We start from the raw sequence: 24,108 nt of genomic DNA on the forward strand, positions 1-24,108 counted from the left end.
TAGACAACCATACCTTATGAAATTAATAACAAAGTATGCACAATATAATTTTCAAGAATATTTTGCGTGGAATAATTCTTAGAAAAATAAATTTTGCTGGAAACTGCTTCAAACCATCAATCCAGTTTCCTATGTAGCCCATTATGGGAGGAAAATCTGGTTTTCTATCTAATGCATCGTTGCAGGGAGTTCTTTTCCTTAATTTATACCTAGTTCAGTCTAAAAACCAGTCCCTCTCACCAACATCTATTCTCTTATTTGTAATCTGAGCTAACAAGGAGGTTATGCTAAATCTCTCCCTTACAGCCAGTTAGTATTCATGCTAACCACTTCTCTACTACAAGATATTTAGACAGATAGCCTCAAGTTTCTTAGAAGCTTTCCAGAGAAAAGCATACTGAATACGTTTGTTTTAAAATAATTTATTTTCCCAACCCAACTAAGAAGCTCCTCTTTCCAAGGAACACGAGAAAGAATCAGAGCGCACTAGTTTTCAGGCTCACAAAAAGAAAAGCTAACTTCTTACTCAGAGTCTCCCGTGAAAGATAACCGTGTTTTATTACCATGAAGAGTTATTCAACTGAAAATTACAGAAAGCCTGATAACATGCTTTAAAAAAGTATCACATTATCGACCTAGTGGTTAATATGCAAATATGGCACTTACAGAACATCTGGTTACACAAGCAACTGAGCACATTATTCACTGCTCCTGTATGCTAGGCACTCTCTGGGTCCTGGGACACAGAGTCCCCTTCCTTCCTTTGATGACATTCAAGACAACTCTGTCTCTGAGAGGCTTTGAGGACCAAACTTGGAAGCTGAAATCAATTACAGTCTGTGGTAATAAATAATACTGTTCCCTAAGCTAAAAGATGGCGACAAAGTAGTGTTTACTTCATAATTCACTGAACTGAACGTTTATGACGTGTGAACTTTTCAGTGTGCGTACTACATGTCAATACAAATTTTAATACATAACAGCCCTCTTACCTGCTCGTGCCAGCTAAGCCCAGAAGGAAGCATTCTATGCTGGAGAGTGGCTCCTTTCAGTCCTACGGCAATGAGAAATTCCTATACAGAACAACAACACAAAGAACTCCATTTACCACCTGTGTAATCCTATAAGTCAAAAAGTGTTTCCAAGAAAATGTATGTGACCTTACATGCAATTTTTTTTGCTAGTGATCAAATCAACAGTAAGTACTTAATGGTATAGAAATATAAAACACAAACCTTTGTATTGGACTCTGACTTATCAGACAATATTTTAACTGCAACAGAAAGCATATTCAAACTGTCTCCTCCAACTCCATCTGATGAAGTTCGACTGAGGCCATCTTCTTCAGAGGAATAAATGGTGGGTTCCAACCAGTGTGGGCGTGTTGAACTGGGCAGGCGCATTTCGGTAGGAAGAACTACTCCATCTACTACGCCTAGATCCACATTGAGGGGAAGACATTAACAAAATGATTACTCGAAATTAGTTTGTAAACTTCTATAACTTAAAACAAAAACCCATGTTCTTCCACTGAATATAACATAAAAAGGTATGATGATAAAAACCAACTTGGCATTAATAAACCACTCTTCTTTGCTAATGCTAGTATGACTGACAGTGTACAACCTACAAAAAAACAAAAACTAAGATCCTGAAATGCTAGGAAAAACTCATAAACATTAAGAACAGGCAAGCACCTCATATCCATTCACAAGGTAACTCAGGCAACTGCTTTAAAAAAAAAAAATGGCAAGTTCTGACCAGGCACGGTGGCTCATGCCTTTAACCCCAGCACTTTGGGAGGCTGAGATGAGAGGATTACCTGAGCCCACGGGCTCGAGACCAGTCTAGGCAACTTGGCAAGACCTCATCTGTACAATAAATTTTTTAAAAAATTAGCTGGGAGTGGTGGCGTGCACCTGTAGTTCCAGCAACTTGGAAGGCTGAGGCGGAAAGATCGCCTGAGCCCAGCAAGTCAAGGCTGTGGTGGCTGTGAGCGTGCCACTGTACTCCAGCCTGGGTAACAGAGTGAGACTCCAAATCCAAAAAAATAAATAAATAAATATTTTTAAAAAGGCAAGTTCTGTATCAGAAGCCAAAAGGAAATATTCCTTAAGGGAGAATCAAGAACATAAAAGGTCCATCCCTTGGTGAAGAGACACATATGATAGATCTACACCATGGAATATTTGTCAGCAACAGAAACCAATGGAGTACTGATGCAACTTGGCTGAGCCCTGAAATCAGGTTGAATAAAAGAAGCCAGTCACAAAAGACCATATTATATGATTCATGTATATGAAACTTCTAGAATATGCAAACCCATAGAAACAGAGCAGATGAGCGGTAGATTGGGGCTGGGGGGTGGGAGGGTTGCAGTACAGCTACAGTGTAAGAAGTTTCTTCTTGGGGTGACGAAACTTTTAAAACTGACTTTGGTGATGGTTGCATAACTGTGAAATACTGAAACCATTGAAAGGCACACATTAAATGAGTGAACTGTACGGCATGTGAACAACAAAGCGATTGCAAAAAAGAACATAGAGCTGACTTCTAATTTATAAGTATCACTTTGACAACAGAATCAGAACTTCTTCCAGAAAGTAATTTCTAATGTCAAAGTTCTGTTCTCAACAGAGTTCTTTATTAAGGGTATTTAAATATGTCTAAACAGAAGCGACCAAAACACACATCTGCCGTACCTTTGTGGTACAGACTGAAGCTGCTAGAATGAAGGCAGATGTAGTGCTTGTCATCAAAACCTTCATATTTTGTCACGCAAAACAATGACCCATTACTGAACTCTAACCAGAATTCGCCATGCTTGTTTTCCAACAGATCTCCATTATCCTGCTAATAAAAAGATCAGAAAAACACAAAAGTCATTATTTAGATGCAGAAAAGTAAGAATGTGATTTGGGATGCTCCTCCTTCATTCAGCTTAGGGACGTCTCCTCCATCACAGCAAAGCAGTCTAATTCTTGAACCATTCAATACAGGAGCACTAAAATCAAGTACCCGAAGCGTACATGGGACCCCTTCTGCCAAATGAGTCCCTCTACTCCATCCTCCTTTATAACAGCCACCAGTTATCACCCTCAAGAGCAGAATCAGCACCTGTTTTCCCAAGGGAGAGCCACACAAAGTCTGCTCTGCAATGAAAGCTAACTCCCCGAAGTGGCTGTCACCACGGCATGTCAGAAACACTGGCTTTTACCAGACACACAACAACCTCAAGCTGCTTCAACCACTGGATGTGCATCCGAGTAGATGTGTTTAAAATAAGACACGTTTGAAGAAAACACTTTGGATTGGTGAACCTTACCCTTACATCTGTGAACACTGCCATTAATCCATGATTAATATTCAGAAGAACCGAGAGAAAACTCTGTGAATTCTTGTTCGGAGAGTCTAGTTTTTTCTTCCTACGGGAACGACGGTTGGGATCAACAGTGGAAAAACACTGCAAAGTCTCCTCCTCAGATCCACTTTCCTCATCTATGAGAAATAAACAGTAAGATTATATGGTTCTGACAGCTCTTTAAAATAAAACAGCAACTTAACAATTATCTCAAAAATATTTCATATTTATAACCTGCTTACTTTCACAAGGAACATGTTGTGACACAGAAACATGCCTTCTGTGGTTTTCTCTTTAGCCCTGAACTTCAAACAACATGCACACTATCACTCTAAAGATAACATGTTTAAATGGTAATGTTATTCTCAATATACTGATAGAAATGTGGAAATACCCTCATGAATTACTAAAAGAAACTATAAAATACAGTTACAATGAAAAGCAGCCAAAGAAACATTTTTTAAAAATTTTTTTGTAGAGACAGGGTCTTCTCATGTCACCCAGGCTGATCTCCAACTCCTGACCTCAAGTGATCCTCCCACCTCAGCACTGAGATTACAGGTGTGAGCCACCACACCTAGCCAAAGAAATATTTTAAAATCCACAACTGAAAAAGTAACTACTTTGTTGACTGACAAATTAGACATTGTAATTCAGAATTAAAAATATATTACCATAGTGAACTGTAGATTTAAATGGACTAAAACTCTCTTTGTTGAAGGTATTAATCAGTTGACTGGCTACTGAAAGCCCAATACCATAGGAAATATTTTCCAGTGTCTCCACTGGAGAAGGGGCTGTTGGCTCCCACAGCAGCAAGTCATTAAAGATCCTAGAAAGACAAAAGTTGAAAACAAGCACATAACTCCCAGTTCAAGGGGAGGCAGACTAACAGACATCCTTTTAAGCGATCACCCAAGCAATACCTTTTTAAATGATGAAATGGAAATTACGTTCTACAAAAGAGTTTTAAAGGAGGAACTGTGTTCTGCCAACAAAAAAAGAACTGCCATGGCTATAATGCGGAGCAGGCAGAAAGCAATCTGCATAAGTGGACACCTAATTGGATACTTGCCTAGCTCCACCTGTGTTACATGCATCAAATTACAAATTCACGCTGGACTTCTAAGTACACTTTGGAGACGGAAACCAGTTCAAGCAAAAACCCACAAAGAACAAAAGGAAGACAGCCCACCTGTACGAGTGAGCAGTCTGTACACGACAGATGGCCCTGCAGCATCTAATTTGACCTCCCATCAGTCCTGTGGGGCGTCCAGGAGAGAATCATTACTTTCCCCTTACACTTGAAGAAACTGTCTCATAAAGGCCAGTGTCCTTCCCAAGGTCGCACAGCTCATCAGTGGAAGAAGTGGGCGAGGCTCCAGATTATGTGGGTTATGTCCAATTCCTAACTTGGGTTTTGTTTTAGGCAAGCATTTGCCTGGAGGATCAACTCAGCTCTTCCCCTAGAGACACCGCCTTTCCTCTCACCGACAGAAAGCGCAGCTTCACCGGGAAGACCCTTGAGACGAAGAGTGCACTGGAGCAGGAACGAAGAGAGAGAAGCCCTAAGGACAGCCAGACTAGCCCAGCTGACACTGCTGACCATGTGTCTCAAAGAAAGACTTGCCACTGCTCAGACGCCCTTCTGTCCTAGCTCCCGCCTCTCACCCACCCTCCAAGCTATCAAGAAACCTCGAACTTCACAACGCGCTCCGGGAAGCCTTTGGTGTGATCTGGGCCCCCAGCACACCTTCCACGCACACAAACCCAGTCGCCGCACCTCGACCCTTGGCTGCATTTCCTTGTTTCCCAGTCCTCGACGGCAAGCCCCGAGAGCGGACTCGCGTCTGCTCATCTCTACGTGTGTCTAGCACAGTGGCTGTCACACAGCAGGCACTGACAGGTGTGATGAAGAAAGGACAGTGATGACTCACTGGGAGGACTGCCAAAGCTCAGAGTACTGTAAAGCCCAGTGTGAATACCAGCAAGGTGCCACGCACTGAGACAGCTCTGTCCCTTCCTGTGAGAAGCCACTGGCAGGCCAATTCCTGAGCTTCCGAAGCCCTAGGAAGTATAAGCCAGGACTGAGTACTGTGATTCTCAGTAGTTATAATCCCCACCTAAAAGGTCTCTCTTTGGAAGCATCACTATGTCAAGAACACCAAGGGTATAAGATAGAAAGATGTCACAGCTAAGACACATTGACACATCCCAAAATACAGTGATTTAAAAAAATGGCTGTTTCTTGGGCATATTATAGGACAAAGAAACAAGAGTATCAATCCAGATCTTGGTCTAAACTGTATATAAATAATGACAGTATAATGACAAATTTTCCCAGGAAATGTTCTTTTTTTATTTCCTACAAGCATAAGAGAAACTGTTGCTTTTTTTTTTTTCTTTTTCCTTTTTTTTTTTGAGTTGGAGTCTCACTCTGTCGCCCAGACTGGAGTACAGTGGCCGCTCCTGGCCACCGCAGCCTCGCCCTGCTGGGCTCTGGTGATCCTTCCACCTCAGCCTTCCAAGTAGCTGGAACTACAGGAGCGTGCTACCACACCCGGCTAGTTTTTTTTTATTTATTGTAGAGATGAGGTCTCGCCAAGATGCCCAGGCAGGTCTCGAACCCACAGGCTCAGGCAATCCACTCACCTCGGCTTCCCAAAGCCGGGATTACAGGCTGAGCCACCGAGCCTGGCTCTTTTTCCTTTTTTTAGCAGCAAGGTCTCACTCTCTCACCTAGGCTGGAGTACAGTGATGCAACCATAGCTCACTACACCCTCCAACTCTCCTGGGCTCAGATGACCCTCCTGTATCAGCCTCCTAAGCAGCTGGGACTACAGGTGTGTGCCATCATACCCAGCTAAAGAAACTCCTACTTTAAATAAAACCTGAAGTTCATGGTATAGGACCTGTAAATATAAGTTTCTTATGAATTTACTATGTTCCTTATTTATTTTGATCTAAACAGAGTCTTGACACCATTAATACAATAAAACATTGGATGGTGTTTGTAGCATCAAGAAAGAAAACAATGCTTAAGATATTTAAGGACACATCACCATGATTCTGTGTCTGTGAGCCTGAAATATAACAGATGCTCACTATATATTTGATTTAATGAAACTATTAAGAATTATTTTTCAAATCTATTTTAAAGAACTTTGACATAAAAAAATCTCCTGCACCTGAAACCATCTTTCTAAAAGCCTCCAGTTGACCAAGACATTATAAGAATAAACCAATATCTTAATTATACAAAATAAAGGCAGAGTTAGTTATAACTCCTGGCTCAGAAAAATAAGAGACATTTAGTAAAATTTGAATGGGGTATGAGGATTATTTGGTAGCATGTATCCAGTGTAGTTTTCTGATTCCAATAGCTGAATCACAGTTGTGTAGAATCTATTTGTTTGTGGGAAATACACATCCAAGGACTTAACACTGAAGGGGCTCACTTTCAGACAGTTGCAGGGGTGGAAAGTTCTTTGAACCGTACTTGCAAATCTTTAAGTCCAAGAATGTTTAAGCATTTTAAAAATAATATTTATTTTAAAATTCAAAGCCAAACAAGGGGCAAAGATTGCATACCCTGAAGAAGTGAGATGTGCGATTCACAAGATCCACAGTGAGGGAGCTCTTCACTGCTTATGCAATTCTAGGAGCCTCAGAGACCAAGGAGTGGACAGAACAGGATAGAACAGACACTCTCTTCAGCGACCCATTTAACCAACCACTCGGACTAACAGGTGCTCCAATCCCCTGACTTACGCAGGCAGCAACTCAATTCCCCCATCTGCCACCGCTCACGCTCCCCGTATGCTCACCACCTGTGGTGGCAGACGACTCTCTAGCACGGCTGACAATGTCTGCTCCTATCAGCTATCTTTTTTCTATGTGAGGGGGCACCCAGAAAGACTGGAGCTCTCTTTTTGGAGGGCAGGTCCCCTATAGCACAGGCATCCCAGCTAGGTACGTGTTCTAGAAACCCATCAGCATCCGTACACCAGCCAGCGGTGTTGTTAGAGACATTTTACTGAAGAAAAGTCCCAAGACGTGGCAAACATGTGATTGGCTCTTTTACCATGGCAGCAGATCTGCCCACACCGCACTGATTGCTCAGCAGTCTGTGACCAAAAACGGCACGAGCCCCATTGCCCACTCTTTCTAGTCACCCAATCTTGTCCCCAGTGGCTTTTCTTGTTTCCCCAGATGGAAAAAGCCCTAAAAGAGAAACATTTTGTTGATGTGGAAGAGGCAAAACCAAAGATGGCAGAAGCACTAACAGGTAGTAAAACTAACGAGTTCAAAAGCTATTCTGAGCAGTGGAAAAAGTGCTTCAACAGGTGTATTGCATCAAAGGGAGAGTACTTTGAAGGTGACTGAAGTTTAAACATTAAGAAGACACCATCTTTTATAAATAAATTAGGGTTTTGGGGGTGTTCCCCCTTGTATTCGCCAAACACCGACTATATTTAGCCTCAAATCCGCCCGCATTTGTTATTATAAGTATAGTTGATTCAAAAACTGAGCTAACAGATTTAACTAATGCAAACTGAGTTGGGGAAAAAAATCTTAAAAACCTGTAAGGATTCCGCACTCAGATCACTTGTGAAAAAAAAATTTTCACTCTAAAGAAAACAGAACTAAAAACTGTAGACAATACCTTCAGGATACGTCACCTAAAAGGATATATAGCATAAAAGACACAGAAGGTTCCAATCAGTGGCTCATACTCAAAGAAAAGGCCTTGCCCCATATTCTAAAATGAAGTGGTAAACAAATGCACATGTGTAAACTGAATGTTTAAGGTCTGTAATACTGTTCTTGATGTCCTGATTTAACTGAAAGCAATCTGCTCAATCAATAGAGAGAGAGAGAAAGACACAGGCCAAGTGCCCTTCTGACCTCCGGGCCAGCCTTGAAGGAGTTGTTCATTTCCCTCAATCTGGACCTTGCATGTGCTTCAGCTCTTAGCAGACATCCCTCAACTAGAGCATAAGGGGAGGAGCCTGGAGATCTGAGGTTCCCAAACTTTACATCACATGTTAATGGACCCCAAAGATTATAAACAATTCGTACAACGCTAATGTGAATGTATGAGTTATGTGCCACTATTTATAATGTATATTATAAAACAAATATTTTTAAATGTCAATTTCAAAAGGAGTTTTTTTTTTAAGTTGAACAGAAGTGCTAGAGTTTTCTTCCTATACTCCAATGGACCGTCAGGTGAAAATCATTTTCTTTTTTGAGTTGGAGTCTCACTCTGCCACCCAGGCTGGAACAGTGGCACACTCCCGGCCACCACAGCCTCAACCTGCTGGGCTCAGGTAATCCTTCCATCTCAGCCTTCCAAGTAGCTGGAACTACAGGCAGATGCCACAGTGTCAGCTAATTTTTTCACTTATTGTAGAGACGAGTCTTGCCAAGTTGCCTAGGCTGGTCTCAAACCCTTGGACTCAGGCAATCCTCTCACCTCAGCCTCCCAAAGTGCTGGGATTACAGGCATGAGCCACCATGCCCAGTCTGAATCTCATTTTCAAGACTGCTGAACCGATGTGGACCCTAGAATCCTTCCTGGAACTTATTTTTCTGATTCTAAGACCAATAATCAATGGCAATCAGGGAGAAGACCCAGAGTTTGATAACACTTAAGGAATAAAGGAGCAGGGATATCTGATACCAAGCAAGCCTACAGCAGAAATGAGAGTTTGGTGTTTATGATGACTAATGGAAATTAGAATAACTTGATGACATGTGGGAAGCTAGTAGTGACAAACACTAAGGACTTTTTTTTTTTGAGTCAGGGTCTCATTCTGTCATCTAGGCTGGAATGCAGTGGCACAATCATGGTTCACCGCAGCCTTGAACTCTGGGTTCAGTCATTTCTCCTGCCTCAGCCTCCCAAGTAGTAGCTGGGACTACAGGCACACGCCACCATGCCCAGCTAATTTTTAAACGTTTTTTGTAGAGACAAAGTATCAGTATGCTGCCTAGGCTGACCTCAAATTTCTGGGATCAAGCAATCCTCCCGCTTCGGCCTTCCAAAGTGCTGAGATTAGAAGCATGAGTCACCATACCCAGCTGAGATTTATTTTTCTAGAAACCCAAATGTCCACCTTTCAGGTATGCTATAGAAGAAATCCCTTCACCAGGTAGGAATTACACTAGACAATTCTTACGTACTAACTATATGCCAGACACTGTTCTCAGAACTTTCCAAGTGTTACATCATTTAACCCTCCAAACAATCCTTTGAGGCGGGCACCAGAATCACCTCCATTTTACAGCTAAGGAAACTCAGGCTTATGGCGGCTAGGTAAACTGTCCCAAGTCATCAGAGTCTAGGACCTACAATTACATTCATTTCAACATATTTCCTTGATATATATATTGAGGGGCATTTAACTAACAAATTTAAACTTCTGTATACAAGTTGACACAGTAGAGTTCAGAATGCCAACAAGATACCTTCTGAGCTCTGCAGAAAAGATGACTCTAGCATTCTGAGTCTACCCTCAGTATTGCCTAACTCTTCCTGTCACTGCACAGGTAGAAAAGACAGTGTTCGATCAGTGCCCTGCAATAGGCCGCCAGAGGGCAGCCAGCCAACCCAGGGGCTGAGGGAAGAGATATCTCCCACGCCAGTCGCCCAGGCATCAGACACACGGGTTGGGAAACTCTGCCATGACAACAGTACATCATAGTGGTAATAGTTCCACAGACGCCATCAACCCCATACAGAGTGCTGAAATGGTAGGAGATACTAAGGCAAGGAAAGAAAGGGGAGGCAGTCAGACAGAAAGTTTCACTTGAAAGACTCAACTACATATGCTTAGACTCACCTATTATACAGCTTCTCATAAAAGCTCTTATTAGGTAGTGTTATATGAATATTTGGCAACGTAAGTTCCAGCACATAGTGAGAGTTGCTGATTGCTTTATCCTGAAACTCTGTCATTTCTACAGGATCTCCTGGCATCACCATCTAAAACGTAATAGTTTAATGCAAAAAAGGCATCAAATAACCATTTTATGTTTAAAACAGCAGTAGCATCTTCTTAACCTATCCATGGACTTGGTATATATGAGCAAATAAATAGGCAGGTAACATTTAACTGGGGAAAAAATACATCAAGAAAAAACAGATCTTATTCAGTCTTGGAGTTTACTACCTAGCAAAAACAGTACACTTTAAAGCATTAAAAGATAAGAAATTAAGAGCATTGTTAAATACAAAAAATAATAGAATTCCTTTGTTGCCTGCTCACACTTTTATCTTACCTGCTCATTTTCAAACATGACTCTACGAGAAGAAAAAGGAGATGGGGCTGGTCTCCTGAGATCACACACATCTTTCAGAGAATGAGCACCTCCTTCCTCTTCTTCCTGATAGTGACCATCATTCTCCTCTTCTTCCTCAGCTGCTATTCTCGCCAAAATGGAATGCATGGCTGGGGGATTTATTTTTAGTACAATTCTGATAACAAAGACAATTTTTAAAAGATCGAGATATAAGCGTAAATGGCAAATCTTTATCTTTTGTGCAAATGAATATACAGATCAGTGTTAGATCTTAATTACAGAATTAAACTTCTCTACAAAGTCTCATTATTTCTACTGTATCCCACTTATGAGTATGTTGTCAGCGTAAAAGTATGGAATTAAAACAACAAAATAAGGACATTAACACTGTATACTTGGCTAGTTAAAAGGTTAATCTTCTGAAGGCAAAGCGTTATTTTAAAATCTCATTAACAGCCAACAAACTTTACCAAAGAATTATAACCATTAAAACAAATTCTCTCACATAGTTTGTTCTGTATAACAGATGCTTGCCTACCTAAGAAACCTCATGGTGTATAAACCGTTCCAAGTGATTTGGGAACACTGTCAAAACTGCAACAACAGAGTTATCTTTTTCCTCCAGGAACTTCGGTCCTAAAGGGCTTGTATTTGTTTCTTAGCCACAAGCGCGAAATGTCGCTGACTTCATGCAGCTTTTGACTTCAAAAGTGAATGCGCTTTGGCTCCAAAGCAATCCCATCCCTTGCCTAATCTTCTGTGGCACACCACTAGCACTGGCTTCTTAGCCTCCTTCTTATCACCGCATCAACGCGTCATTACGTTGAGGTCTGGAACTCTCACACAAAATAGCAGTGTTGCAACTATAACAACTTTTCTTCCCTAGACAGGTAGTGTCATTTGGTTCTAGTAAATCATCACAGCTATTTCTTAACTGATAGACATTCTAATGTAACCCATGCTTCTAAGTTACTTAACTGAAGTAGAGCACAATTATGATGAACTTAGGCTCATTTCCAGATAGGTATTAACAAGGCCTGGCCTAAGGATCAGATAGAGTGGATACAGAGTGGGAAGGAGTTATAAAACCAGGCAGGCAAAAAAATGGTATATAAAGTATCATTTTAATTATGGGAAAATCTCCAAAATACTTAGTTTTTGATATAATTATAGGTCACTACTTCAAGCAAACTAAGCTTTTAAAATATGATCCAATCCCAGTAATTTAACTTAAGGAATGACTTCTCCTGCCTAAGAAATCTTGAAACAGTGGATCTCAAAGTCCAAATACATACTGGAATCATCCAGTGTACTCTTAAAAATACACTGATGCTGGCAGTTTCTCTTCTTTAAAAAACCTGCCCATGGCAGGTCTTTCTGCCACGAATCTTCCTTTTACATTCTTTTTCTTGCTAATAAACTTGGTTTTAAGACTTTGAAAAAAAAAAAATACACCAATGCCAGGCCCTAGCCCAGAATCTCTGGGTGGGACTCAAGAAGCAGTGTCTTGTAAAAAGCTCCCCAGATTTGAAAAAGACTGTCCTAAAGTACTTACTGACTATAAAATTCAACTGACAATTACCTATATGGTGCCTTATACCTTATATTCCTTGAGGTAGCCTTGAAGTACGGTATTCTTTAAATGGCAAATAAGTGTTTTGTCTCTCTGATTAGAGTAGGAAACCTGAGACCAAAGAACACATTTTATGCTTTCTTCTCTCACAACAGTGAACATATACCTTTCACAGAGCAGTGTTCAATGTTTACTTTTTATTTGACTTGTCTTCTTTTGGGCTCACTCATCAAGGTTGAATATTTTAATTGAATGTAATGGTCAAAATGAAGGTTAAAACGACTAGAATATTTTAGTGCTAAAAGGAACAGCCCACTCAGTCTGTGCATTTGCTTGCTCACCGAGGCCAGTCAAAGTCATCTGACGACGCTGTATCTCCATCTACTCCACTAGACACATGGAAAAACTTAGTAGATGGTTCTCCTTTCTCTTCCTGGAATGACCCTAATAAAACAAGACTGATTTACTAAAATGCATTATTCTCAAGCTCTAAAAGGAAAGACTGAGAAGTAAAGCTCTCTCAATCAGGAACATAATCAATCAGGAACATAATGCGGCATTAAGTTCGGCAGCATTATTTACTTGTTCCTGTTTCGCAGGTATAGGGAAGACAGGATGAGCGGGTAAGTTAAGGATGCAGGATGCTGTCGTGCGTTCAGACTCAAATTCTTAAGTACCTATGTATAGTCTGTAAGGTGCATAATCATGACATAGTAAACGCAGCAGTCACCACTTTCTGAGTGCTATTAGTGATTATTTCTTCATTTTAAAAAGTCTATACAGTTAATCTCTTACTAGGAAAGATAACAACAACATTTCTTGAATATATATTTTGTACAAAGCACTATAAAAATTACTTCTATTCAGAATGACTCCATACTGTTTTCCTTCCATTTTGAAGTGAAGAATGGCTTTCCTTCAGCATAATGACCTTCTTGCCACTGGAGATAAGAGATGATTTCATAAGACCTAAAGGCCCTTTCAGGACGTCATAGTTGGCAACAGTCCATATTAAGTCTCTTTTAAGAAATGCTGAACTGAGGCTGGGTGCCGTGACTCACGCCTGTCATCCCAGCACTTCGGGAGGCCGAGGCGAGAGGATTGCCTGATTCCAGGGGTTCGAGACCAGCCTGGGCAACTTGGCGAGACCTTGTCTCTACAATAAATCAAAAAACTAGCCGGGCATGGTGGTGTGAGCCTGTAGTTCCAGCTACTTGGAAGGCTGAGGCGGAAGGATAGCCTGAGCCCAGCAGATTGAGGCTGCTGTGGTCATAAATGTGCCACTGCCCTCCAGCCTGGGTGACAGAGTGAGATCCAACTCAAAAAAAAAAAAGGTTGAGGGCCTGCCACTTCCTGGGCATGACCTTGGTCACATTACTTAATCTGTCTGGTCTAAGATAAATACTGTAACAGAAAGAAAAATTTATTAAACGAAAGAAATGCTGAACTGAGAGAGAGCAAGCAAGGGAAGCGTCTGCAGCGTGTTCTCAGGCCAGGGACGGTGAGTGGAGTCGCAGAGGCAGGTGGCTTAGCAACCACAGGACAAAAGAGCGTCCAGAGCCCCTCACAGGCGAGGTCCGCTCAAAGTTTACACATATTGCCTTCATTAACTGCCAAAAACAAAGTAACACAGAAAAAGTCAAAAATAGGTTTACAAATAAAAGCCACTAGAGACTAGGCAGTACAGTGGCTGAAAGCACAACCTCTAGTGTCAGACTTGAGTCGGAGTCTTGATTCTGCCACTTACTGCAACTACAGGGGAACACCTTCTAAGTCCACAGACTGCCTCATCTACTAAATTACAAAAATAACCACAAAAAACAAGCATATGGTGATTACAATTATTACAAGAAACAGGACAATGTGCATGAAGTGCTTAGCACAGTATCTAACATATAGTGACACTCAATAAATTCTACTATCAGCTCTACAAGTAAGTGATAGATAATTATAAGAATGTAGGCTAAAGCACTATGTTCTCCTACGGAAAATAAGGTGGTTTTTGGGTTTTTTTTTTTGAATGGTATTCTCACTCTGTCACCCAGCCTGGAGTGCAGTGGCATACTCACGGCCACCGCAGCCTCGACTTGCTGGGTTCAGGTGATCCTTCTGCCTCAGCCTTCCAAGTCACTGAAACTATAGGCATGTGCCACCATGCCCGGCTAATTTTTTTATTTATTGGTAGAGATGAAGTCTCACCAAGTTGCCCAGGCTGGTCTCGAACCCATGGGCTCAGGCAATCCTCTCACCTCAGGCTCCCAAAGTGCTGGGATTATAAGCATGAGCCACTGTGCACGGCCGAAAATAAGTATTTTAACAAAGCAAATAAATCATCATCTTTAGTAATTTTTTAAGACCTATATCACATATTTGTATACAATACTAGAGAAAAGTTGTTCTTCTTGTTTTCTAACAAAATGTTCTTTAATTTTAGTACATTCTGGGGCTGTCAGGTACTTTTGCGACACGTTTCAGTAAAGTTGTTTCTATCTTTTACTGGTACATTTAATCTTACCAACTAGTTCTCTAAAAGTAAGCTCCAATTTAATTTGTTCTGGGGTCGATCCTCCTATAAATTCAGTCTTGAATTCTAGATCTGTGAAGGCTAGAAGAAGCATCTCCTTCTGAAGCGACTTCTTAAACCATGGTCCTCTTTCCTGATCTGATCGAAGATCAGGTATCGGGAAGCGCACAGAAAGGTTTAATGCTGGTGTGGCAACTTGCACTGATATCCGACAATTTGCAGGACTATGTGAATCATCTAGAAATACTTCAGTGAAAGCCTTGTGCTAAAACATAAAACATCAAACAAACATATGCCAAAACATTAAGTAAGTATAAAAGACATTAGTATTCAACATTTCAGCATGTAACTAACACTCTTTTCTCATTTGGCATAATGCACCCAAATACAATTCAAATTACTACCACATTCATTTAGAGCAATGAAATGTTACAATGCAACAACTATTGGCAAAGTGAAAAACTATTCGCAAGTTAAATCCTAACATAAAAATCAAAATAAAAACTGAATCAAAGTGAAGACAAAGGCGCTATAGATGGATATATCTTACTATAAATGAAAAAAGAAGGATATAATTAGCCTATCGACAAATTCACTATTGGTTAAAAATCACGGTAGTGCCCAACATATAGTTTGAAGGATTTTTCTACCAACATTCTACTTTAAAGACTCAATCCAAAATCAGAGGAATTATGCCAAATGCAAAGACCCATCTCTGACTTATCTTTGTATTTCCAGTATTAAGCCCGGAGCCTGGCACATCTCAGGTTCTAAATATTCACTAAATGACTCACCCTGAGCTCCTATCCAATCTAAGGGTATGAGCTCACCAAATGGCTCTAAGAAACCAAAATGTATGCACCATTTACCCAAAACCACATTACAATGAAAGGGTCAAAGACCATTTCATTCAGACAGAAGTCTATTCCAGTTTTTCTCCATACTGAAACTAACAAAACTCTAGTCTACTGTAGGTGGTAAAACTCTTTAATTTCTTTAGTCAGTTTCTAACCTCCTTGAATTACAAAGTTCCCATGTTAAAGAGGCTTTTTTTGGTTTGTTTTGGTTTAGAGAAATGGGGTCTCGCTATACCACCCAAGCTGGTCTCAAACTCCCAGGCCCAAGGAATCCTCCCATCTCAGCATCTTGAGGACCTGGGACTATAGGGGTGAACCACCACAACCAGCTAGCTTTAGATTTTTAACAAGCCTATTCTATGTCTACCCTATTTGACTTTCTAGTACTAACCCCCAACTCTCAGGCAAAAATAGCCCAAGAGACCAAAAATCATCCTCATGCATCTATGGCCAACAGTTTCTATGGAGACTGGCCAACAGAACTGAAAATAACCAGCAGTTGGTGACCAGAAAAAATAAAGAATGCTAATGTGAATACTCACCACTAAGAGAAAAGCAATTAAGTAGAAAAATAAATGTCCTTTTCTTTTTAACTAAAGTTGTCTCTGATCCTGATCCTACAGCCCCAAATTCCAGCTCCAAAGTTTTTAACAGACTTCTTGCAAATCTGACTTGTTTGCTTAGAAAAGACCCTAGGCGCCAGATCTAAGTAAAAGTGATAATAATGTGATGCTCAGTAGTTCATTTTCAAAAGTTGTTTGGGCTATATTTTTAGGTGGTTCAAGTAGTTTACTAAATGTGTGAATAGATAAAATTTTGTGAAGATATTATAATCACAGTGTACGAAGTTCAGATAAACACAGAAAATAAAGGAAACCTAATTCCACTATAACACAAACAATGCTACCAATTGGCATATTTCTGTCCTTTCTTTTTCTATAAATCAATTTTATTTATACAGTTGTGATAAAAGTTTATGTGGAATAATATTCTATTTTTATACTTAGTTCTTGATGAGCCTTCTTAATGTTGCTACACCATCTTCAAAACCATCATATAAAATGATCATGAAAAATTTCGTTCAGTATATCATTAAAACTTTAATTTAGCTAGTCTACTATCATAAAAGATGTCTCCATTTTTCATTATTACAAATAATGCTGTTTTAATAATATATGCTGTTTATTAAAATTCTTAAGCTCAGAAATTATCCCAATAAACCTATTAGTAACTATAATTATGACCCCAATTTGCAACTTTTTGAATACTTACCAGACTAACATGCTTATTATATGACGTATACATGTGGGATGCCATCATCTCTACTGTAGTAAGTTTTTGTGGTTGAAGCAAGGAATTTAACCTGTCCACAATACTGATATCCAGTTCACAACATACTGGATTTAATTTAATTTGTAATTCTGCCTTCTGAGGAACTGAACTAAGTCTTGCTTGATTACCCTTAATTAAAAAAAAAAAAAGGGATTAATGTGATCACTAAAAAGTACCATAAAATTAGGTTGAAATCTTACAACTATGACAAAATGTACCAAATGAAAACTTCCAGGTGGTAACTGCACAAAAAGATGGCTCACCTGGGGTCCTCTATTCTCAGAATGCTTGTAATGAAGCTGAAGACACACAGGCAGGTGGGAATCAGTTCCTTCTTTGGAATGGAACATTAAGAGCTTAAGATAAAGATTAAGATATATTAAGCGTAAGACATACCCATAATTAATCACATGAATTAACAGAGGTGCCAATATAATAGTGGGAAGAGCTTTCTGAAGTCAGAAATCTGGCTTTAAGTTTCATTTTTGTCACCTATTAGCAGTGTAAATCTTAGACAAATTAGTTAACTTCTATGATACTAAGCATCTAAGCAAAATGTAGGTAAGGATTCAAATAAATTTGTGACCAAGAAAGTGTTTAAAAATTTATAAGGACAAAGTAACAGTAATAAATGTTATTTTGACAACTTCCTAAAGTTTCTCTAGGCCATACTTTTATATTAGGAAACAATCAGAATAAAGGTAAATAAACACAAGATGTTTAATCCGTCTTCACCAGTGCCTTAACAAAACAGCAGGCATCCAACAGTATTTGCTCAATAACAGAATTCTTCTGAAATGAAGAGTGCTTTGAAAAGGAGCGAAATGAAGTCATTTGTCTCATAACCTAAATCTAAAATTCTAACAGACTCATCGTGGCCCTGAATGCCATTCTTTAAAATCTGTTTCAGCTGGATGTGGCAGCTCCTGCCTGTAATCCCTGCACTTTGGGAGGTGGCGGCAAGAGGGCTGCCTAAAGCTCAGGGGTCGAGACCAGCCTGGGCGACATGATGAGACCTTGCCTCTAAAAAAGAAAAAAGAAATAAAATCTGTTTCAACAGATCACAAATGCAAAAAAAAAAAATATATATATATAATGACAATACTTCTCCCACGTAGCTTTCTATACATTTTAAAAAGAAATCCCTTGCCATTCATACAATTATTAAAAAGGAAGGGCAACCCCTTTGGGTCACCTTCTGCTCTGGGAAGTTTTCTGTCCTCTTAATAAATTCTACTTTCCTAACAAAAAAAAAGAAAAGAAAAGAAAGACAGACAGATTTTGAGGTGAGTGGATTGCATGAGCCCGCAGGTTCAAGACCCGCCTGGGCAACTTGGCCAGACCCCGTCTCTAAAAATAAATTAAAAAATTAGCTGGGTGTGGTAGCGTGCGCCTGTAGTTCCGGCTACTCGGAAGGCTGAGGCGGAAGGATCGCCGGAGCCCAGCAGGTAGAGGCTGCGTTGGCTGGGAGTGGCCACTGCACACCAGTCTGGGCGATAGAGTGAGACTCCAACTCAAAGAAAAGAAAGACAGATTTAAAGAATAATCCTAGGCCAGGCATGGAAGCTCATGCCTGCAATCCCAGCACTTTGGGGGGCTGAGGCAGGAGGATTGCTTGAACCCAGGAGCTCAAGACCAGCTTAGGCAATATAGCAAGACCTCATCTCTGTAAAAAAAAAAAAAAAAATTCTTAAGTTAGCCAGGTGTGGTGACGCATGCCTGTAGATCCAGCGTACTCTGAGGGCTGAGATGGAAGGATAACCTGAGCCCAGGAGGTCAAGGTTGTAGTGATAATCATGTCATTGCACTCCAGCCTGGGCAACAGAGTGACACCCCTGAACTTAAGTATTTTAATAGATTAAAAGAAAATTTAATATAAAAGACTCTTGTAATGGCCTCAAATGTCACACTTTAAAATCTACTTCAACATAGCACAATGCAAAAGATATACAAAATGCCAATTCTCCCATATGATCTTCCATATATTTTTAAATGAAAATTCTTGCCACTCACACAATTATTAAAAAGTAAGAAAGAATTCAAGAAAATGAAAAAAAACGACTTTTCCTAAAAGTATACAACATTTACCTCTGTATAGTGAGGAGGAACAGAATGAAAATCAGTTGGAAACAGGCACTCCAGAAACTCCACTTGTCCAACGGACATATCGGTACTAAAATATCGGGAAGCTGATCTTTGTCTTTGTTCATAGGATACTTTAACACCAGTACCTATAAATCTGTTATAAAAAATGCAGCATGTCAGAGTATCCACACACATCAAGATTAAACAATGTATATGTAGTCAGAGAATAGAACAAAATGTTAACATGTAACAATTATCCGCCTATTTTGACAAGTTCAAGTTGTTAGCAAAAACTAATATTCCCAAAAATATTAACCAGAAAAACGGTTTCAAACTTCCCCTTCTCTGCCATAAGCTAAAAAAATCAGTTCTGTTGATGGGAAGTTTTCTAGGATACATTTATTTCCCAGCACTATCCTTCCTTCTTCCACATTTTAAAAGTAACATTACAATAGATACAATCTTTCAAATCTGTAAAATACATAGTTTCTTAAAATCATCTTAAAACATCATGCGATAATTTTAAAACTTCAGTCAACTGGGCGCAAATGAAGTCTACCACTAGTTTCTGTTGCTTTTGTTGTATTTTATTATGGCAGATACTTGAAACCTTGTCAAAAATGAAAAGAAACAAATGCTTTTTACAGTTTGATTATAAATACTATAGTCCTAACCTGTACAGTTTCTCTTACAAGGTGTCAAACTACTTTGCATATCAATTTTAATACTTCAAAAAAGTGAAAAAAAATAAAAGCCCAAAGAATTTTATAAAAATATTAATGTGTTTAAACCATTTTATAAAATAACATATTACTCAGCAGTTTATAGACCACTTTCATGTTAAAGAGTGCTTGCATGTTAACAATGCTATACTAGGCCAGGTATGGTGGCTCAAGCCTGTAATCCCAGCACTTTGGGAGGCGGAGGCGAGAGGATTGCCTGAGCTCAGGTGTTCGAAACCAGCCTGGGCAACTTGCTGAGACCTCGTCTCTACAATAAATCAAAAAATAAGCCGGACGTGGTAGTACATGCCTGTAGTTCCAGCTACTTGGAAGGCTGAGGCAGAAGGATTGCCTAAGCCCAGCAGGTCGAGGGTGCGGTGGCCGTGAGTGTGCCGCTGCACTCCAGCCTGGGTGACAGAGTGAGACTCCAACTGAAAAAACAATGCTATACTTACAAATTCAATTATCTTCTCATCTATTAGGACTCAACTCACTATATAACCGCTGGCTATTTAGATGGCTTTGATTTTTCTTTTTAGGCAGAAGTTAAAAATGTAGCACCCGAGCTCAGGATACCCCTGGTATTATTTTTCACCCCAGGACCAGCAGCATTTGGACAGTTTCTAAGCCCCTTCTCGCTAGTTCATTCTACTCTCACCACCACTGTCATCTCTGCTAATGCCAGTGATGCTAACTGTTTGCATGACTGTAAAGGTGCCAACAGGGATAATGGCAAAATGCAGTCGAGAAACTTGACGAGAATGGGCAGGGAACGAAAGAGATGAAATAGAAAACTTCAGATTATCTAGATCTGCTATCCGCATTGTTCTGCAAGCCAAATAGCCTGAATAAAACATCCTATACTAAACTCTTTGCAGCATTGCAAGAAAACTTCACTCATTCATTTGCAAACAAAATGGGAATTAGAAAAACAAATGCAGATAGGTAGACAGATAGATACAAAAGTCCACATGTGGTTCTTTTTTAAGAATCATTAATAAATATGAGAGGTTTTACCTAAGGTGGTCATGTGAGCAAGCTTCAGCAAATACTGCTCGGAAAGACTTAAAATCTTCTGTTGAGAATCTTGCTGGATCAATCTTTTCTATACAAGTAAAGAAAGCCGTCGCCATAGGTGTCAATGGATTGAGGTTCAGGGATGTTTCAGGTGGAGATAAAGGATCAATGTGAAGCACAGAAATTGAAAAAGCCCCCACAGCTAATCTGAGAATGAGTTCAGGCCTGGATTCATCCACCGACACAGACCTAGACGGGAGAGCTAAAATACACATGTTAAAATTATATACATAAAACTAATGCTTAGAAAACAATCTATGGTACCAAAATTACACAACATTTACTCATTTATTAGTTGTACAAACAGATGATCACACATCAGCTTGAATGACATTAAACAACTGATTTAAATAAAATAAACTGTTATCTTGCTGTATTTTATACCAGTTTTCTATCCAGGATTTTTTTCTTTTTTGAGTCTGAGTCTCACTCTGTGGCCAAGCTGGAGTGCAGTGGCACGCTCACGACCACCACAGCCTCAACCTGCTGGGCTCAGGCGATCCTTCTGCCTCAGCCTTCCAAGTGGCTGGAACCTCAGACGTGCGCTACCACACCTGGCTCATTTTTTTATTTATTGTAGAGATGAGGTCTCGCCAAGTGGCCCAGGCTGGTCTCGAACCCTCAGTCTCAGGCAATCCTCTTGCCTTGGTCTCCCAAAGTCCTGGGATTACAGGCTGAGCCACCGCGCCCAGCCCTATACAAGATTTTTATACTTTAGGTACAAAAGGGCACATTATAATAGTAAGCGTATGAACAAGGCCTTTTCATGAATAAAACTGTACTAGAAAAGTCAAGATTAACCAAAGGCTGCTCACCCAACTTTCCCTTAAGCTTTGTGTCTACTTCAATTAAGTTTTGCAGAAAAGAGATCTGAGGTTCTCTTTCAAGGCATATATAAACAGTGAAACAAAAACCACAGGGTTGGTTGAGTCTCCTACTGTAATGATCACATGAGGCTCATGGTGCGCTTTTCACTATATTCTTATATTTAAGAATTTAGTTTAGACCAGGCTCGGCGGCTCACCCTGTAATCCCAGCACTTTGGGAGGCCGAGGCGAGTGAATTGCCTGAGCCCGCGCATTCAAGACCAGCCAAGACAACCTGGCGAGACCTCATCTCTCCAATAAATAAAAAATTTAGCTGGGCGTGGTAGCATGTGCCTGTAGTTCCCGCTACTTGGAAGGCTAAGGCGGAAGGATTGCCGGAGCCCAGCAGGTCGACACTTGTGTGGCTATGAGTGTGCCACTGCAATCCAGTCTGGGTAATGGAGTGAAACCCAGACTCAAAAAAAGAAGGAAAAAAAAGAATTTAAACATGCAAAGAAGCAAAAGAAGCAATGTATGAGCAACTATTCTATAAACTTCACAATGAATTGTTTGACAATGCTTCATTTTCCTTCTAAATGCAGCAGTTTAAAACAAAAATTGCGCCAGGCTCGGTGGCTCAGCCTGTAATCCCGTGCCTTTGGGAGGCTGGGGTGAGTGGATTGCCTGAGCCCGCAGGTTCAAGATCCACCTGGGCAGCAAGACCTCATCTCTACAATAAATCAAAAAATGAGCCAGGCGTGGTAGTGCAAGCCTGTAATTCCGGCTACTTGGAAGGCTGACGCGGAAGGCTTGCCGGAGCCCAGCAGGTCGAGGCTGCGGTGGCCAGAAGTGGCACTGCACTCCAGTCTGGGTGACAGAGTGAGACTCCAACTCAAAAAAAAAAAAATTAAAATAAAACAAAAATTGCTTCCGATTTTTAAACGTTTAAAAATTCAGTGGAAACAAATAACTTACCTGTCTTCTGTAAAGATGCCGGGTGAGCTAGATGGGATGGAAACGTTGACCCTCTTACTGGCTGCTCTTTATGATGATCAACAAAATCTCCCCACGTGGGCTGAAGCTATAAAATAATATTCTTTTAAGCACATGAATAAGTGCAGAATTTTAGAAGGAACTTTTCAAGAATAAAAGAAAAATTAAATACTTTACCACAGTTGTACTTAAAGGAGATCCCGCAGGGGTGTTTGTATAAGTACTAGTTAAAGATAACTCAAGATCCATGTTAGGGGGGTCTCCAAGGGGTGGAAGAGAAGAGAGACTATGCGACATGTCCATATCCGCCATGGAGAAGAAAACCTCTTCTTCTAGAGACAATTAAACTTGGTCACTTATAATTCTACCCATTCGAGTCTTTAAAGTTAATGTACATTAACACAAACTTCTTCCTTCAGATTATGAGATACAGTGAGGCCCCAAATTTTATGTTCCTTCCAATGGGGCAATATATTTGAATCCAAGATACTAATGGCATAGTAAAAACTCAACTGAATATAAGTTAACAAAGATGAAACTATCCTACTAATGAACATGTTTTGTTTTTAAATGTATGGCACACAGTATTACATGGTTTATTTTTATTTGCTTTTTTTTTTTTTGGAGGGGGGTCGGAGTCTCACTCTGTTGCCCAGGCTGGAGTACAGTGGCATACTCACAGCCACTGCAGCCTCGACCTGCTGGACTCAGGCAATCCTTCCACTTCAGTCTTCCAAGTAGCTGGAACTATAGATGCTGGCTACCACGCCCCACTAATTTTTCTGATTTATTGTAGAGACGAGGTCTCACTAAGTTGCCCAGGCTGGTCTCAAACCCCCAGGCTCAGGCAATTCTCTCACCTCGTCCTCCCAAAGTGCTGGGATTACAGGCTAAGCCACCACACCCAGTCTACATGGTTTATGCTTTAATATCAGATGACAGTTTAGGAGTTAAAATTCAGATTTTAAAAGCATAAGTAGGTTGGGTGTGGTGGCTTATACTTGTAATCCCAGCACTTTTGGAGGCTGAAGTGGGAGGACTGCTGAGCCTAAGAGTTCAAGACCTGCTTGGGCAACAAAGTGAGACCTTGTGTCTACAAAAAAAATAAAATCAGAAAATTAGTCAGGTGTGGCAGCACACATCTGCAGGCCCAGCTACTCAGAGAAACTGAGGCAGGAGGACTATCTCAGTCCCAGAGGTCAAGGCTGCGGTGAGTCATGATTGCGGCACTGCACCCCAGCCTGGAGGTCACAGTGAGACTCAACTCAAAAAATATATGTGGTATCAATATATCCCAACTTCTGCCTTCATATAGATACAGCTATTTTCTTCTTTTAAAAAAGAATACAGTGTTTAGAATTTCATTGACATTTCAGTTCCTTCTTTCTGGAGACTGTTTTACCCTCATGCAATGAAGTTTATTAGTGACAAAATTTCTTGAGTAGGCTTTAATTTTTATTTGGTTCAACA

The 24,108-nt window shown here is 40.2% G+C and overlaps 1 protein-coding gene across 2 annotated transcripts in view; it reads right to left on the reverse strand.

Annotated features, from left to right (window-relative positions):
* The window catches only part of ATG2B (autophagy related 2B), a 75,283-nt gene that overhangs the window by 35,133 nt on the left and 16,042 nt on the right, over nucleotides 1-24,108 (reverse strand). For both annotated transcript variants that reach the window (XM_021707886.1, XM_021707885.1), the window contains exons 8-22: nucleotides 22,816-22,970; nucleotides 22,621-22,726; nucleotides 20,780-21,041; nucleotides 19,044-19,194; nucleotides 17,219-17,311; nucleotides 16,896-17,084; nucleotides 14,758-15,031; nucleotides 12,584-12,686; nucleotides 10,649-10,844; nucleotides 10,210-10,352; nucleotides 4,036-4,193; nucleotides 3,326-3,498; nucleotides 2,703-2,853; nucleotides 1,236-1,435; nucleotides 993-1,073 (exon numbers count right to left, since the gene is read on the reverse strand). In XM_021707886.1, coding sequence (XP_021563561.1) covers nucleotides 993-1,073; nucleotides 1,236-1,435; nucleotides 2,703-2,853; nucleotides 3,326-3,498; nucleotides 4,036-4,193; nucleotides 10,210-10,352; nucleotides 10,649-10,844; nucleotides 12,584-12,686; nucleotides 14,758-15,031; nucleotides 16,896-17,084; nucleotides 17,219-17,311; nucleotides 19,044-19,194; nucleotides 20,780-21,041; nucleotides 22,621-22,726; nucleotides 22,816-22,970 — 2,435 coding nt within the window. The remainder of the gene's footprint in view (nucleotides 1-992; nucleotides 1,074-1,235; nucleotides 1,436-2,702; nucleotides 2,854-3,325; nucleotides 3,499-4,035; nucleotides 4,194-10,209; nucleotides 10,353-10,648; nucleotides 10,845-12,583; nucleotides 12,687-14,757; nucleotides 15,032-16,895; nucleotides 17,085-17,218; nucleotides 17,312-19,043; nucleotides 19,195-20,779; nucleotides 21,042-22,620; nucleotides 22,727-22,815; nucleotides 22,971-24,108) is intronic.

Source organism: Carlito syrichta, unplaced genomic scaffold (genome assembly GCF_000164805.1).
Source record: "Carlito syrichta isolate Samal-C Ts95f unplaced genomic scaffold, Tarsius_syrichta-2.0.1 Scaffold126596, whole genome shotgun sequence".
Lineage (NCBI taxonomy): Eukaryota > Metazoa > Chordata > Mammalia > Primates > Tarsiidae > Carlito > Carlito syrichta.